Below are 12,712 nucleotides of genomic sequence, written 5' to 3'. Positions count from 1 at the left end.
AACGCCGAGAGCTTCGTGTCATATGGAAGTGCGAAGCTCGGAGCTTGGACTTGGGCAGATGCAAATATCTGCTGAGCTTCAGTTACACATTTGTGTAGAGTCAAATAAGATCTCGGTGACTCTAGAAAGTCCTTCAACCCTAATAATGTGTCATTATACCGGGTGTTATATACGTGCCGACTGCTGGACTTCTGATCTAATCGTCAACAATAGATTTAAAGTGTTAGAGGAAGTCATCACCTTATTACCAGAGGATCAACAGGAACATCTCACTATCATCAGAGGTCATGACAGAGACATCTCCTTATCGTAAGGGGATGGGATAAATAGGGACATCTCATTGTTGGAGGACAATATATCTCCATTACAGTATAGAATCTGTACATTCATGTTATCGTCATTAGATGACAGGGTCAGAAGAGTCATCCTCCTGTCACATGATGAGGGTGCAGACGACTCGTTTCACTCATCGTGTTATCTGAGTAGGTCAGGGGGATTTACCCATCACTCGGCCTCAGGTTTGGGCATCGGCATCCAATGGTTAGGGTAAAACGTTCCGCGCAGATTCCATCCTGTAAATGGCTTCATGAACCTTCGGTGGACGGGTCTGTGTCTAGTGAGTGATTTCGCGTTGAGCGTTTGTCGTCTCAGTTATGCAAAAAGTGTTTAGCACAAGTTTGTTTTTCAAATCAGCAGCAATTTACTTTACTGCCAAGCAAAGGACGGAGCAAAATGTAATTGAGCATTGGTTGTACTGTGTGTTGTATTGTGTGTATTGGACTATACTGTGTGTTGGACTGCGTGTTGTACTGTGTGTTGTACTGTGTGCTGTACTGTGTGTTGTACTGTGTGTTGTGTTGTATTGTGTGTATTGGACTATACTGTGTGTTGTACTGTGTGTTGTACTGTGTGTTGTACTATGTGTTGTGCTGTACTGTGTGTTGTGTGTTGTGTTGTGTGTTGTGTTGTATTGTGTGTATTGGACTATACTGTGTGTTGTACTGTGTGTATTGGACTATACTGTGTGCTGTACTGTGTGTTGTGTGTTGTGTTGTACAGTGTGTTGTACTGTGTGTATTGGACTATACTGTGTGCTGTGTTGTACTGTGTGTTGTGTTGTATTGTGTGTATTGGACTATACTGTGTGTTGTACTGTGTGTTGTGTTGTATTGTGTGTATTGGACTATACTGTGTGTTGTACTGTGTGTTGTGTTGTATTGTGTGTATTGGACTATACTGTGTGTTGTACTGTGTGTTGTACTGTGTGCTGTGTTGTACTATGTCTTGTGTTGTACTGTGTTTTGTACTGTGTGTTGTGTTGTACTGTGTGTTGTACTATGAGTTGTGCTGTACTGTGTGCTGTACTGTGTGTTGTACTGTGTGTTGTGTTGTACTGTGTGTTGTACTATGTGTTGTGCTGTACTGTGTGCTGTACTGTGTGGTGTACTGTCTGTTGTGTTGTATTGTGTGTATTGGACTATACTGTGTGTTGTACTGTGTGCTGTGTTGTACTATGTCTTGTGTTGTACTGTGTTTTGTACTGTGTGTTGTGTTGTACTGTGTGTTGTACTATGTGTTGTGTTGTATTGTGTGTATTGGACTATACTGTGTTTTGTACTGTGTGCTGTGTTGTACTATGTCTTGTGTTGTACTGTGTTTTGTACTGTGTGTTGTGTTGTACTGTGTGTTGTACTATGTGTTGTGTTGTATTGTGTGTATTGGACTATACTGTGTGTTGTACTGTGTGTTGTACTGTGTGCTGTGTTGTACTATGTCTTGTGTTGTACTGTGTTTTGTACTGTGTGTTGTGTTGTACTGTGTGTTGTACTATGAGTTGTGCTGTACTGTGTGCTGTACTGTGTGTTGTACTGTGTGTTGTGTTGTACTGTGTGTTGTACTATGTGTTGTGCTGTACTGTGTGCTGTACTGTGTGGTGTACTGTGTGTTGTGTTGTATTGTGTGTATTGGACTATACTGTGTGTTGTACTGTGTGCTGTGTTGTACTATGTCTTGTGTTGTACTGTGTTTTGTACTGTGTGTTGTGTTGTACTGTGTGTTGTACTATGTGTTGTGTTGTATTGTGTGTATTGGACTATACTGTGTTTTGTACTGTGTGCTGTGTTGTACTATGTCTTGTGTTGTACTGTGTTTTGTACTGTGTGTTGTGTTGTACTGTGTGTTGTACTATGTGTTGTGTTGTATTGTGTGTATTGGACTATACTGTGTGTTGTACTGTGTGTTGTACTGTGTGCTGTGTTGTATTGTGTGTATTGGACTCTACTGTGTGTTGTACTGTGTGTTGTGTTGTATTGTGTGTATTGGACTATACTGTGTGTTGTACTGTGTGCTGTGTTGTACTGTGTGTTGTGTTGTACTGTGTGTTGTACTATGTGTTGTGCTGTACTGTGTGTTGTACTGTGTGTTGTACTGTGTGCTGTACTCTGTGTTGTACTGTGTGTTGTGTTGTATTGTGTGTATTGGACTATACTGTGTGTTGTACTGTGTGTTGTACTGTGTGCTGTGTTGTACTATGTCTTGTGTTGTGTTGTACTGTGTGTTGTACTATGTGTTGTGCTGTACTGTGTGTTGTACTGTGTGTTGTACTGTGTGTATTGGACTATACTGTGTGCTGTGTTGTACTGTGTGTTGTGTTGTACAGTGTGTTGTACTGTGTGTATTGGACTATACTGTGTGCTGTGTTGTACTGTGTGTTGTGTTGTACTGTGTGTATTGGACTATACTGTGTGTTGTGTTGTGTGTTGTACTATGTGTTGTGTTGTTCTGTGTTTTGATTTGTATTTTAATAGAGATGGGGGCTTGTAAAAAACTTACGAAATGAGTTTGGAGCTTTATAATATATAATCAGTGTTTTATAGGTACAAGTCTTACAGAATGTTTTGTGAAGTTTCAGCCAATTGAATCTTGGATGAGTCGTTCTTCTCTCTGGCTTCACCCCAGAAAACTTTTCAGCTCATGTTCTTCTCCGCAATCTGTACAGACTCTACGCGGCAGGACATTGTTGGTGCCTTGTAACCTGTTGTGTGTTACACTTATACTGCCCTGATCAGAGGAAAACACAATGGGGGTCATTTACTAACGGCCCGATTCGCGTTTTCCCGACGTGTTACCCGATTATTTCCGATTTGCGCCGCTTGTACATGAATTGCCCCGGGTTTTTGGCGCACGCGGTCGGATTGTGGCGCATCGGGGCCGGCATGCGCGCGACAGAAATGGGGGGGGGGGCGTGGCCGAACGAAAACCCGACGTATTCGGAAAAACCGCCGCATTTAAAAACCGAAATGTGTCGCTTGGGAAGCGCTTACCTTCACCTGCTATGGGATGGTGCATTCCGGGGCGTTAAGATTATTTTCGGCGCAGCAGCGCCACCTGGTGGACGGCGGAGGAACTACCTTCTTAAATCCCAGCCGGACCCGAATCCTGTGCAGAGAACGCGCCGCTGGATCGCGAATGGGCCGGGTAAGTAAATCTGCCCCAATGACTGGAGGAGAACACACATGCATTCAATTCTTCATTGATTAAATTGACTGATGACGATCAGATGAATATATCAGGGTGCGGTCACACGTCGCGTTTACCGCATGCGTTAAAAAACGCATTGGAATAGCTGGAGAGTGATTTGCCTAATTAAACACCTCTTAACACTTGTGTTTACAAAACGCATGCGTTAACCACGATGTTAACGCATGCGTTAACAATGCGTTAACGGTTGCGTTTTGTAAACACAGGTGTTAGCAGCTGTTTAATTAGGCAAATCACTCTCCAGCTATTGCAATGCGTTTTTAAACGCATGCGGTAAACGCGACGTTTGACAGCACCCTGAATGAGACTGGACATTGTTTTTCCCTATGAAGGGGAATAATGGTCATTAATTAGGTAAGAGGTGGTTATAGTCCTATAGAGGAGCTCACCCCGCACCATTGACCATTTATGGTCCACCCAAGGAAAGATCACGGTTGGGCGTGTTCAGTGGACTTTGCTTTGGGAATATAAGTTATTTATTTACTCGCAGAAATGAAGATGAGAAATACTAAAGATGTAAAATTCTACATGAGAATTGTAAAACACCATAAAAGAGTACATCAAAGTTTCCTTGTAGACCAAAGCTTTGTGTCCTGAGACACCTCCTATTTCTGAGGATCTGCCTGAAGACAACTACACAGAAGAGACGGAGGAGATCATCTGCTGAGGAGGAGATGCTGAGGACCCTGCTCTATGTGTTGGTGGTCCTACATGTGGGTAAGGAGATATCACCCTGTATGTAGCATCTGGGGGGTGACTGCAGCTACTACACATCATCCCTACGTCACGTATTCCCACCATAAGGTCTGGAGAAGACACCTGCTGGAAATAGTCTTCAATACTTGTTGTTGTCCCCAACTTCGTTCATTTAGAAAGAACCTTTTCTGCTGTCTCCTTACATATTTCTGGATAGTAGAGAAGAAGTCTGGGAATTGCGGTGTAGGAACTATTATTAGAGGAGTCAGTGAAGGTCTAAGCTCCTCCAGCACTGTATGTACACGTCTGTCTCTCGCCCAAGTCTTCACTCACTATAAAACTTTGCTACTGTGTTTTTTGTTGCCATACAATGAGATATAACCTGAAATGTTGGGAAACAGCAGAAGATCAGCCACATTTATGGAGTTCTGACTCCTCAGCATCATAATCAAGAGTCAGATGGCTGGATCTCAAGTCATGTGTCCTCTCTGAGCTCAAATCTGGTGCTCACGTTTATATATCCATACGAATATCTTACTTAACGGGATAGTCCAACGATTTAACATTACCCTTAAGTAGGGTATGGCATTTCCTGTTCTAAGCTACTTGTCAGAAATCCTCTTCAGCAGCAATGAAGTGGACAAAAACTAACCTCTTCCTGTCCTTGCCCTGAAGCTGAGTCCTGACTGACACCTCACCATCATAAGCAAGAGTCAGATGGCTGGATATCAAGTCATGTGTCGTCTCTGAGCTCAAATCTGGTGCTCATGTTTATATATCCATACAAATATCTTACTTAAAGGGATAGTACAGTGATTTTACACATTACCCTTAAGTAGGGATGAACTTTATTCTTTGTTCATAGAGTCCATCTCAATCTGACAAATTCAGACAAATCTTTTATAAATCTTGTATCTTTCTTGTATATATGTTTTATAAATCTTGAATATATGTTGTATACCTTGTATATGATACTGTCATTCATACCAGAGTTTAGGGAGGAACAAGGGAACATGAAAGAAATTTGTGATGAATCAAGGAAAAAAAGTTTTACGGAAAATCATAATGTTAGAGGATGATATTGGGTTATATTGTAATTTCCAAGACAATTCAAGCGACATCGGTTCGGAACCAATTAGATTTGGACGTGAATCGAGTCTTGTAAAAATTTGGTGAATCTTCAGCAAATCCAATATCAAATGATTCGATAATTTCTACCCTCAATCCTTAGTGAACCCACTCCCTTCATCTCTATCTCCTATGTCCAGTAGCAGCACGAGGTGCGGTTCTGGATGCTGAGCTATGGACTTATCCATCACACAAATAACCTCTATCTACTAGAAAGCAGATCACATACACATACCAGGATCCCCATTAAAAAGCCGGATCCAGTCTTATGGAAAGGAGGCTTAGTCATTGTATAATCAATGGGTCGTAATAGTCTTGTTTAATCTGCAGGCGAGAGAGGGTTTTTTTTCTGCAGTTTTGTTGCCTCAATAATAATGGAAGGTCTAGAGGAGCTGCTGAACAATAGAGGGATGTTACGATCCCCAATTCGGACGGTCCGACGAGGCTGAAGGCGCAATTCATGAAGCTCGTGCGCCCGAGTTTCTGCATCCGTCGATTCCCGCCGTGGTCTGCCAGAGTTCACCTTCTTCTTCCCGGAGCTTGTAAGTTAAATCCCGTGCGTAGTCCAAATCCATCGGCTTGTCCGTGGCCCCCCCCCCTCCCCAGTTTCTGGTGCGTGCAAATCGGCGATGCACAAAAATCTGATCGTGTGCGCCAAAAACCCCTGTTAAATGCGGCACAAAACAGAAATCGTCAGGAAACACAACGAAAATGCGCTCCGCCGACCCCCAGTAGTAAATGAGCCCCAATGGGTATTGATCAGCTCCTTCTGTCTTTCAGCCTCAGCCACCACCAGATCACAGCCGACCTGTGGGTCTCCAGTCTTCGCCAACCGGATAGTCGGTGGTACAGATGCAGTGGATGGAGAGTGGCCCTGGCAGGCCAGCATGCAGTATCAGGGCTATCATTTCTGTGGTGGGTCCTTGATCTCTGGCCAGTGGGTCCTGAGTGCTGCTCATTGCTTTGAACAGTAAGTCTTCTACCCAAAACTTATCATTCATTTCTGTCCTAAATTACTAATCTCAGACTTTAATCCCAGAAAAAAAATAATACACAGAGAACTCTTCTTGTTTCTCCAGACATGTGGGGGTTACAGTGGTCAGACCATTAGATATTGAATGCATGTCCTAATAATATTTCCAATGTCATAATGATTTTTTCCCAATTGTCATTTGTGATTTCTCCTTTAAAAAAAACAGAACAATGCCCATATTGTGCTGCTCGCCCTTTTCTTTCCAGAGTTATTGCATTTCCTGTTCTAAACTACTTGTCAGAAATCCTCTTCAGCAGCAGTGAAGTGGGCAACCTCTTCCTGTCCTTGCCCTGAAGCTGAGTCAAAATTAGACTGCCCACAGTTCCCCCAATGCACTCTCCGTGTTCTCTCATTAGGTAATTTATCAGTCTGTAAAGTGATATTTCTACAAGTAAATCCGCTGAGCTCAGCATAATGCAGAAACAAATACATATAGTGACTGACCTGGCAGCTTACATCACATGGAAGAACCTGGAGTATGTAACAAGTGGTTAAAACCAGCAGTGAAATGGTTACATGAATGTTATAGTCTGTGCTGTGTGAGCATCAAGAATTCACAGCTTTTCTGCTATGTGGAAAGCATCTGGAGAGCAGAATGTGGGGAGGAGGCTGCAGAGGAGTCTATGACACAGCTCGAGGTGTAGACAGAAACAGAGAGAGTTTTCAGGATTAAATACTGGGACGGAGGGACTGATGCGAATAGGGGAAACCTTCTTTCCCAATTTTCTATGGCAGATACTTCTGCATCCACAGAATAGATGTGATCCACACTCCTGTTTTCCTGAGAGCAGCATCACATGGCTACCCCTCCTCCCTCCAGAGTGAGCAGGGAGAAGCAGGCCCTATCCTTTATGAAACCATCCTGTAAACAATTCTAGAGAATAAATGGAGAAATCTGCACAGCCAGGGAGCACAGATACTGCAGAAGTAGACTAAAGTGAGGAGGTGAGCAAAGAAACTTCTGTCCATCCCTAGAGTGACACTAGGAAACCTTGAATTGCTGTAGTCCTTGTTGTATGGTCTGTAGTCCCAGTCCATGACTGCACATCATTTACTGTCCCTTCGTTACGATGAAGCCCATGCACGTGACAGTAACATTGATGGAGCTGATCACCTGCTGCTCTAAATATTCCGATCTACAATACTTCAGATGTGAAATGTAACTAATATCATGTCTCTGGATTTCTCTCCAGACTTTTCCCTCTTCTTCACTACGAGGTGCAGCTTGGAGCCTATAAACTCTCCCTGGAGAATCCGCACAGTGTCCGGAGGAGGATACAGTCTGTGATGAACCATCCAAACTACACAACCACAGCAGATGAATGGGACATTGCTCTGGTTAAGCTGGAGAGTCCGGTCACCTTCACCAGTCACATCATCCCCATCTGCCTGCCCTCCGCCTCCATCCCCCTCCCCAATGGCTTGGAGTGCTGGGTCACCGGCTGGGGACATATAGACAATAATGGTAGGTGATTCTCAGCTCCCCAGTCCAATGGCCAACGCACATCTGTATGTCCATAGTTTATTGTTTCTCCCTTTAAGGTTTCGGCAAAGGCTGGAGATGTGACAGTGATAGGGATAGGGATAGGGATGGATTCTATATCCCCTCATACATCCCCTTACTGAGAGACGGTTTGTCTTATTTCCATCAGTTCACTTTAAGAGAATTGAGCTGAACAAATAAAGAACATGAATAATAATTTGAGTAGATGACAGGAATGACCTTTGATCAGTTATTAAGACTCTTAATTACAGAACTTCTGATTATTATCATTGGCTAATGGAAGGAAGCTTTAACGAGCCGCACCCGGCAATCAGTGAGGGACTTTTTCTATATCAATATTACTTCATAGACACATCAGCAATCTGTCAACAAATAGGACGACATGATAACTCCTGGTATGGAGATTAGGGTCAGAAGTTTCAATGTTCATCATTGGGGGGATCTCTACAATGGAATAAAGACATTGGGGATGAAGGTGGATGAGAAAACTTTTTGTAAGGTTTGACTTCGCTAAGTGCTTGAGGTTTTGTGGACGACCTCTGGACTTGACCACTGAAATAGTTTCATGGCTTCATTGATGGTCTGAAGCTCATGTAGACGTGAGAATTATGGTGATGCAACCATTAATATGATGTCTTCATGGATGACTCCTAGAATGGAATCTTTCTATCATCTCTAAATCTGCACAAGAACAATGGGGGAGATGATTCATACGCTGATGCTCATGCACCGGTGTATGATAACGGCCACATCCCCCAATATTTGGCCATAACCTCATGCAGGACTTACTGATTCAGGCTTCCTCATACAGATGTAATGTCTACAATTAAACTGCAATTGAATGTGTAAGTAATATTATTCTGAGACATTATGATATCTACAATGTATGGACTAGAGAGGTAGGTCCTTGCATGTTCACCCTCAGCCAGTGTTCACTTTAGTATTGAGTAGAGAGAAAGTGCAGGAAGCACAGAGGAGGAGAGGACCACAACTAGCCAAACCACTGCTACCAACACTCACTGATTGATGCAAGTGATGCAGAATGTGTCCAGAAATGGCAGCCACGTCTGCACTATATGACAATGAGGAAAAAAGTGGCCAAAAACATGTGAGGTACAGAGTTACAGACCTGCAGTATACAGCGCAGAAGGGTCAGAAATGGCCAAAGAACCGCAGAGGCCGGAGGTGTAGACTGTCACCTTTCACTCCAGTGGCCTCTGGTTCTAAATTATCATCCACAGCATCAATTCCCAACATCAGCCGAAAGACCTTCAATAACCTCCCTGTCCTCTCATACAGTCTCTGAAACTAGTGGCATCTCTTTCGGTAACACCTATTCGGCATCCTGCGGGCACCATGGTTGGTGCACAGTGTTAAAAACTAAACTAGGAAAGGATAATAAATAGAGATGAGCGAGTATACTGCTCGGTGGAGTATTAGCATACTCGGACCGGCTCGTTACTCGGACGAGTATCTCGCCGGCTCGAGATCGAGCAGTAAATTAATAAAATAAATTGAATAAAAGTATTTTTATTGTAAAAAAAAATATATCCCAGATGTTTGCAGATGTTTTACTTGTAAGAACACATTGAAATAACACTATTCTTCACTTTGCAGGTGTGCGCGCGTGTCTCCCGCTAGGTTTGGAGATGTTCGGAACATCTGGAATGTGAAGAATATTGTTCTTTCAATGTGTTCTGCACTTATATGCTCCTGTATTCACTGTTTTTAATGTTTTTATTCTATTCTTCACTTTGCAGCTGTGCGCGCCTATCTCCGAACCTATCGGGAGACACGCGCGCACACCTGCAATGTGAAGAATAGAATTAAAACATTAAAAACAGTGAACACAGGAGCATTTAAGTGCAGAACACATTGAAAAACACTATTCTTCACATTCCAGATGTTCGTGCACATCTCCTAACTTAGCGGGAGACACGCGCGAACACCTGCAAAGTGAAGAATAGTGTTATTTCAATGTGTTCTTACAAGTAAAACATCTGCAAACATCTGGAATTTTTTTTTTGCACTGTTCTTTTACTGTTCAGTTTTATTAAAAAAATGCTCGGGTCTCCCATTGACTTCAATGGGGCTCGTTATTCGAGGAGAATATAACGGGAAGACGTCTTCTCTTCTAACGTCAAAGAATTCACCAAAACATAAAGGTGGAAGCCGACTCCGTCTCATTGGGGGGAGCTATCAAGGCTTTGAGGCCTGGGAACCGTCTGCGCCAGGAATTGTGGCTATTCTGCCCTCTGCACCACTTGTAAGGGGAGGGGGACGTGAAGTGGCCTGGGGCAGGGTAGGCATCTATGAATAGTGCCCTATAGATCGACCATTGGAAACCGTTTTTTTGGTTTTATCAAATTTTACTTCTTTCAAATATATACATGTATTTACATCAATTCATTTTCATTTTCTTAAATCTTCTTATCTATTACAACATTTTTTCTCGGCTAGTGTACGTACGTCCTAGTGAGTGTGCTATCACATGAATTTTAGAGATATAGAAAAGTTCACCTCATTTGGCGTTCTAGCAGTTTTTCTCTTCGCAACACTCACATGTTCGGAGGCCCCAGGGCTGAGACTGCCTTGTCTCTGACTGTTGGACAGAGTGGTATCGTCCACCTGCTGTGACGTTTCGAGGGACACGCCCCCTTCCTCAGACAAATGAGGTGAACCTTTCTATATCTCTAAATTTCATGTGATAGCACACTCACTAGGACGTACGTACACTAGCCGAGAAAAAATGTTGTAATAGATAAGAAGATTTAAGAAAATGAAAATGAATTGATGTAAATACATGTATATATTTGAAAGAAGTAAAATTTGATAAAACAAAAAAACGGTTTCCAATGGTGGATCTATAGGGCACTATTCATAGATGCGTTTATCTGGAGGATTAGGAGATCCCCGAAGCCCTAGACCCAAGATTAATTAAAATACCTCTGTATCTTATTATCAAATACGTTTATCCTGCGGCAGGGTAGGGACTTCCCACCAGCTATATTATACGCCAGGTTCAGGATCTTGCTATAGCGCAGCTCTACGCGCCCCTCTCTCCTCCGGGGCCTCTTGCTATAATCTGACTTGGCCTGAGGGAGCTCCACTGCTTGGTACATCTGCCCCAGTGTCTTCTCTGCTTATTCCATAGATCCACTGCCTGCTCCGGAGACTCTCCAGAAGGTGACGGTGCCGCTGATAGACCATAAAACCTGTGACGAGATGTATCATAAAGGCTCCGACCTCAGTGATTCCATCACCATTGTGTACGACACTATGATATGTGCTGGATACATAGAAGGAGGAAGAGACGCCTGTCAGGTGAGAAACATCATCCGAATATACAATGATACCCCATAATTCACTGGTGCAATGGCCAAGTCCTTGTCACCCATCACTCATTGTCCAGCGTTGTCTTTCAGGGAGACTCCGGAGGACCTCTGGTGTGTAAGGTCAATGGTGTCTGGTACCAGCCTGGCGTCGTAAGCTGGGGAGATGGATGTGCCTTACCTGAGCGGCCGGGGTGTACACCCTGGTACCTGCCTACCAGTCCTGGATCCAGTCACACATCCCAGAGCTGAGCTTCCAGGATCCAGGAGACATCCCACGAGTGACCAGAGTCCCAGAAACGACCACAAAGTCCAGAGAAGACACGAACGCTCAATGTTATGTTCTTACTCTGCTCATTGTAGCGGCTGCTGTGCTCTGATTGTTATGTTGTTACTTGTCCTTTTGACTCACTGTAATTTTACAAACGTATAAGAACTTTATATGTAAGGGGTGATGGGGAGCCTTAACCCCTTCAGGATCCAGCCAGTTTATAGCTTAAAGGGAACCTGTCATCAGAGGGCTCTTTTTCACTAGTGAAAGGTTCCTGTAGAGACTCCACAGTGTATAGTAATATACAGTGTATAGTAAACCTGATATATCTATTCTGTGCACAAATTAGTTTTAGAAATATGCACTCCTAAATTTACCTGGCTCCCTGCCAGCTCCCGCGCGCAAGTCCCAGGCGTTTCACTTTTGAAATAGTAACAAGCCCCTGCTCGCTCGGATCAAGGATAGGCTCATCCTCCGCTCATTATTATTCAGCTCAACCCCCTCCCACATCCTTCCTCTATTCACCCTATGACGTAGACTCCCCGCACAAGCTCCCGTGTGGAGCCTTCTAATCCCTACATGCGCTCGCCGCACCGCGCTGCTCATTGCACATGTGTCCCTTCGGGCTAAGCCAACATCATTAGTGATTTCTGATTGGTTAAAAAAGAGCCCTCTGCTGACAGGTTCCCTTTAAGGCTCAGACCCATTTTTTTGTAATCTAATAATAATAATAATAATCTTTATTTCTATATTTTCTATATATTTCTATATTCCATAGCGGATTCATAGGGGACAAATACAAATAAAATAAAACATGACAGAGGACAAACAGTCATATGGAACAAAAGGAGTGAGGTCCCTGATCTCTGGAGCTTACAGTCTATGAGGATGAGGGGGGGGGGGGGACAAGAGGTAAAAAGCTTATATAATGTTGCAGCCATTCTTCATAAGGGAATAGAACAAAATTTACTATAATAAAAACTTCTGTCGCTTGACGAAGTCCAAGATGAATGGGACTGCAGAGAATCCCGTAGCTCGGTGTCTGGTGGTTGCTGGATAACACATGAGGAGAGGACACAGGACGGGTTAGTAAAGAGAGTTAAAACTTCATGCAGTTAGTGATGTGATAGATCTGCCTAAAAAGATGGGTTTTAAGAACATAGACTGAGATGAGAGAGGAGAGATTGGGATGTGCAGCATTGTGCAGA

At 43.3% G+C, this 12,712-nt stretch overlaps 1 protein-coding gene across 1 annotated transcript; it reads left to right on the top strand.

Annotated features, from left to right (window-relative positions):
• The first annotated feature begins 4,130 nt into the window (after positions 1-4,130).
• LOC140076273 (serine protease 27-like) lies at positions 4,131-12,053 on the top strand. Its single transcript, XM_072122825.1, has 5 exons — positions 4,131-4,257; positions 6,145-6,334; positions 7,591-7,862; positions 11,056-11,225; positions 11,327-12,053. Exons 1-5 carry the CDS (start codon positions 4,215-4,217, stop codon positions 11,483-11,485), a joined length of 834 nt encoding a protein of 277 aa, XP_071978926.1. The 5' UTR covers positions 4,131-4,214; the 3' UTR covers positions 11,486-12,053.
• Positions 12,054-12,712: the final 659 nt, after the last annotated feature.

The sequence above is a fragment of the Engystomops pustulosus genome, chromosome 8 (assembly GCF_040894005.1).
Source record: "Engystomops pustulosus chromosome 8, aEngPut4.maternal, whole genome shotgun sequence".
Lineage (NCBI taxonomy): Eukaryota > Metazoa > Chordata > Amphibia > Anura > Leptodactylidae > Engystomops > Engystomops pustulosus.
This window is presented reverse-complemented; position numbering and strand designations above follow the sequence as displayed.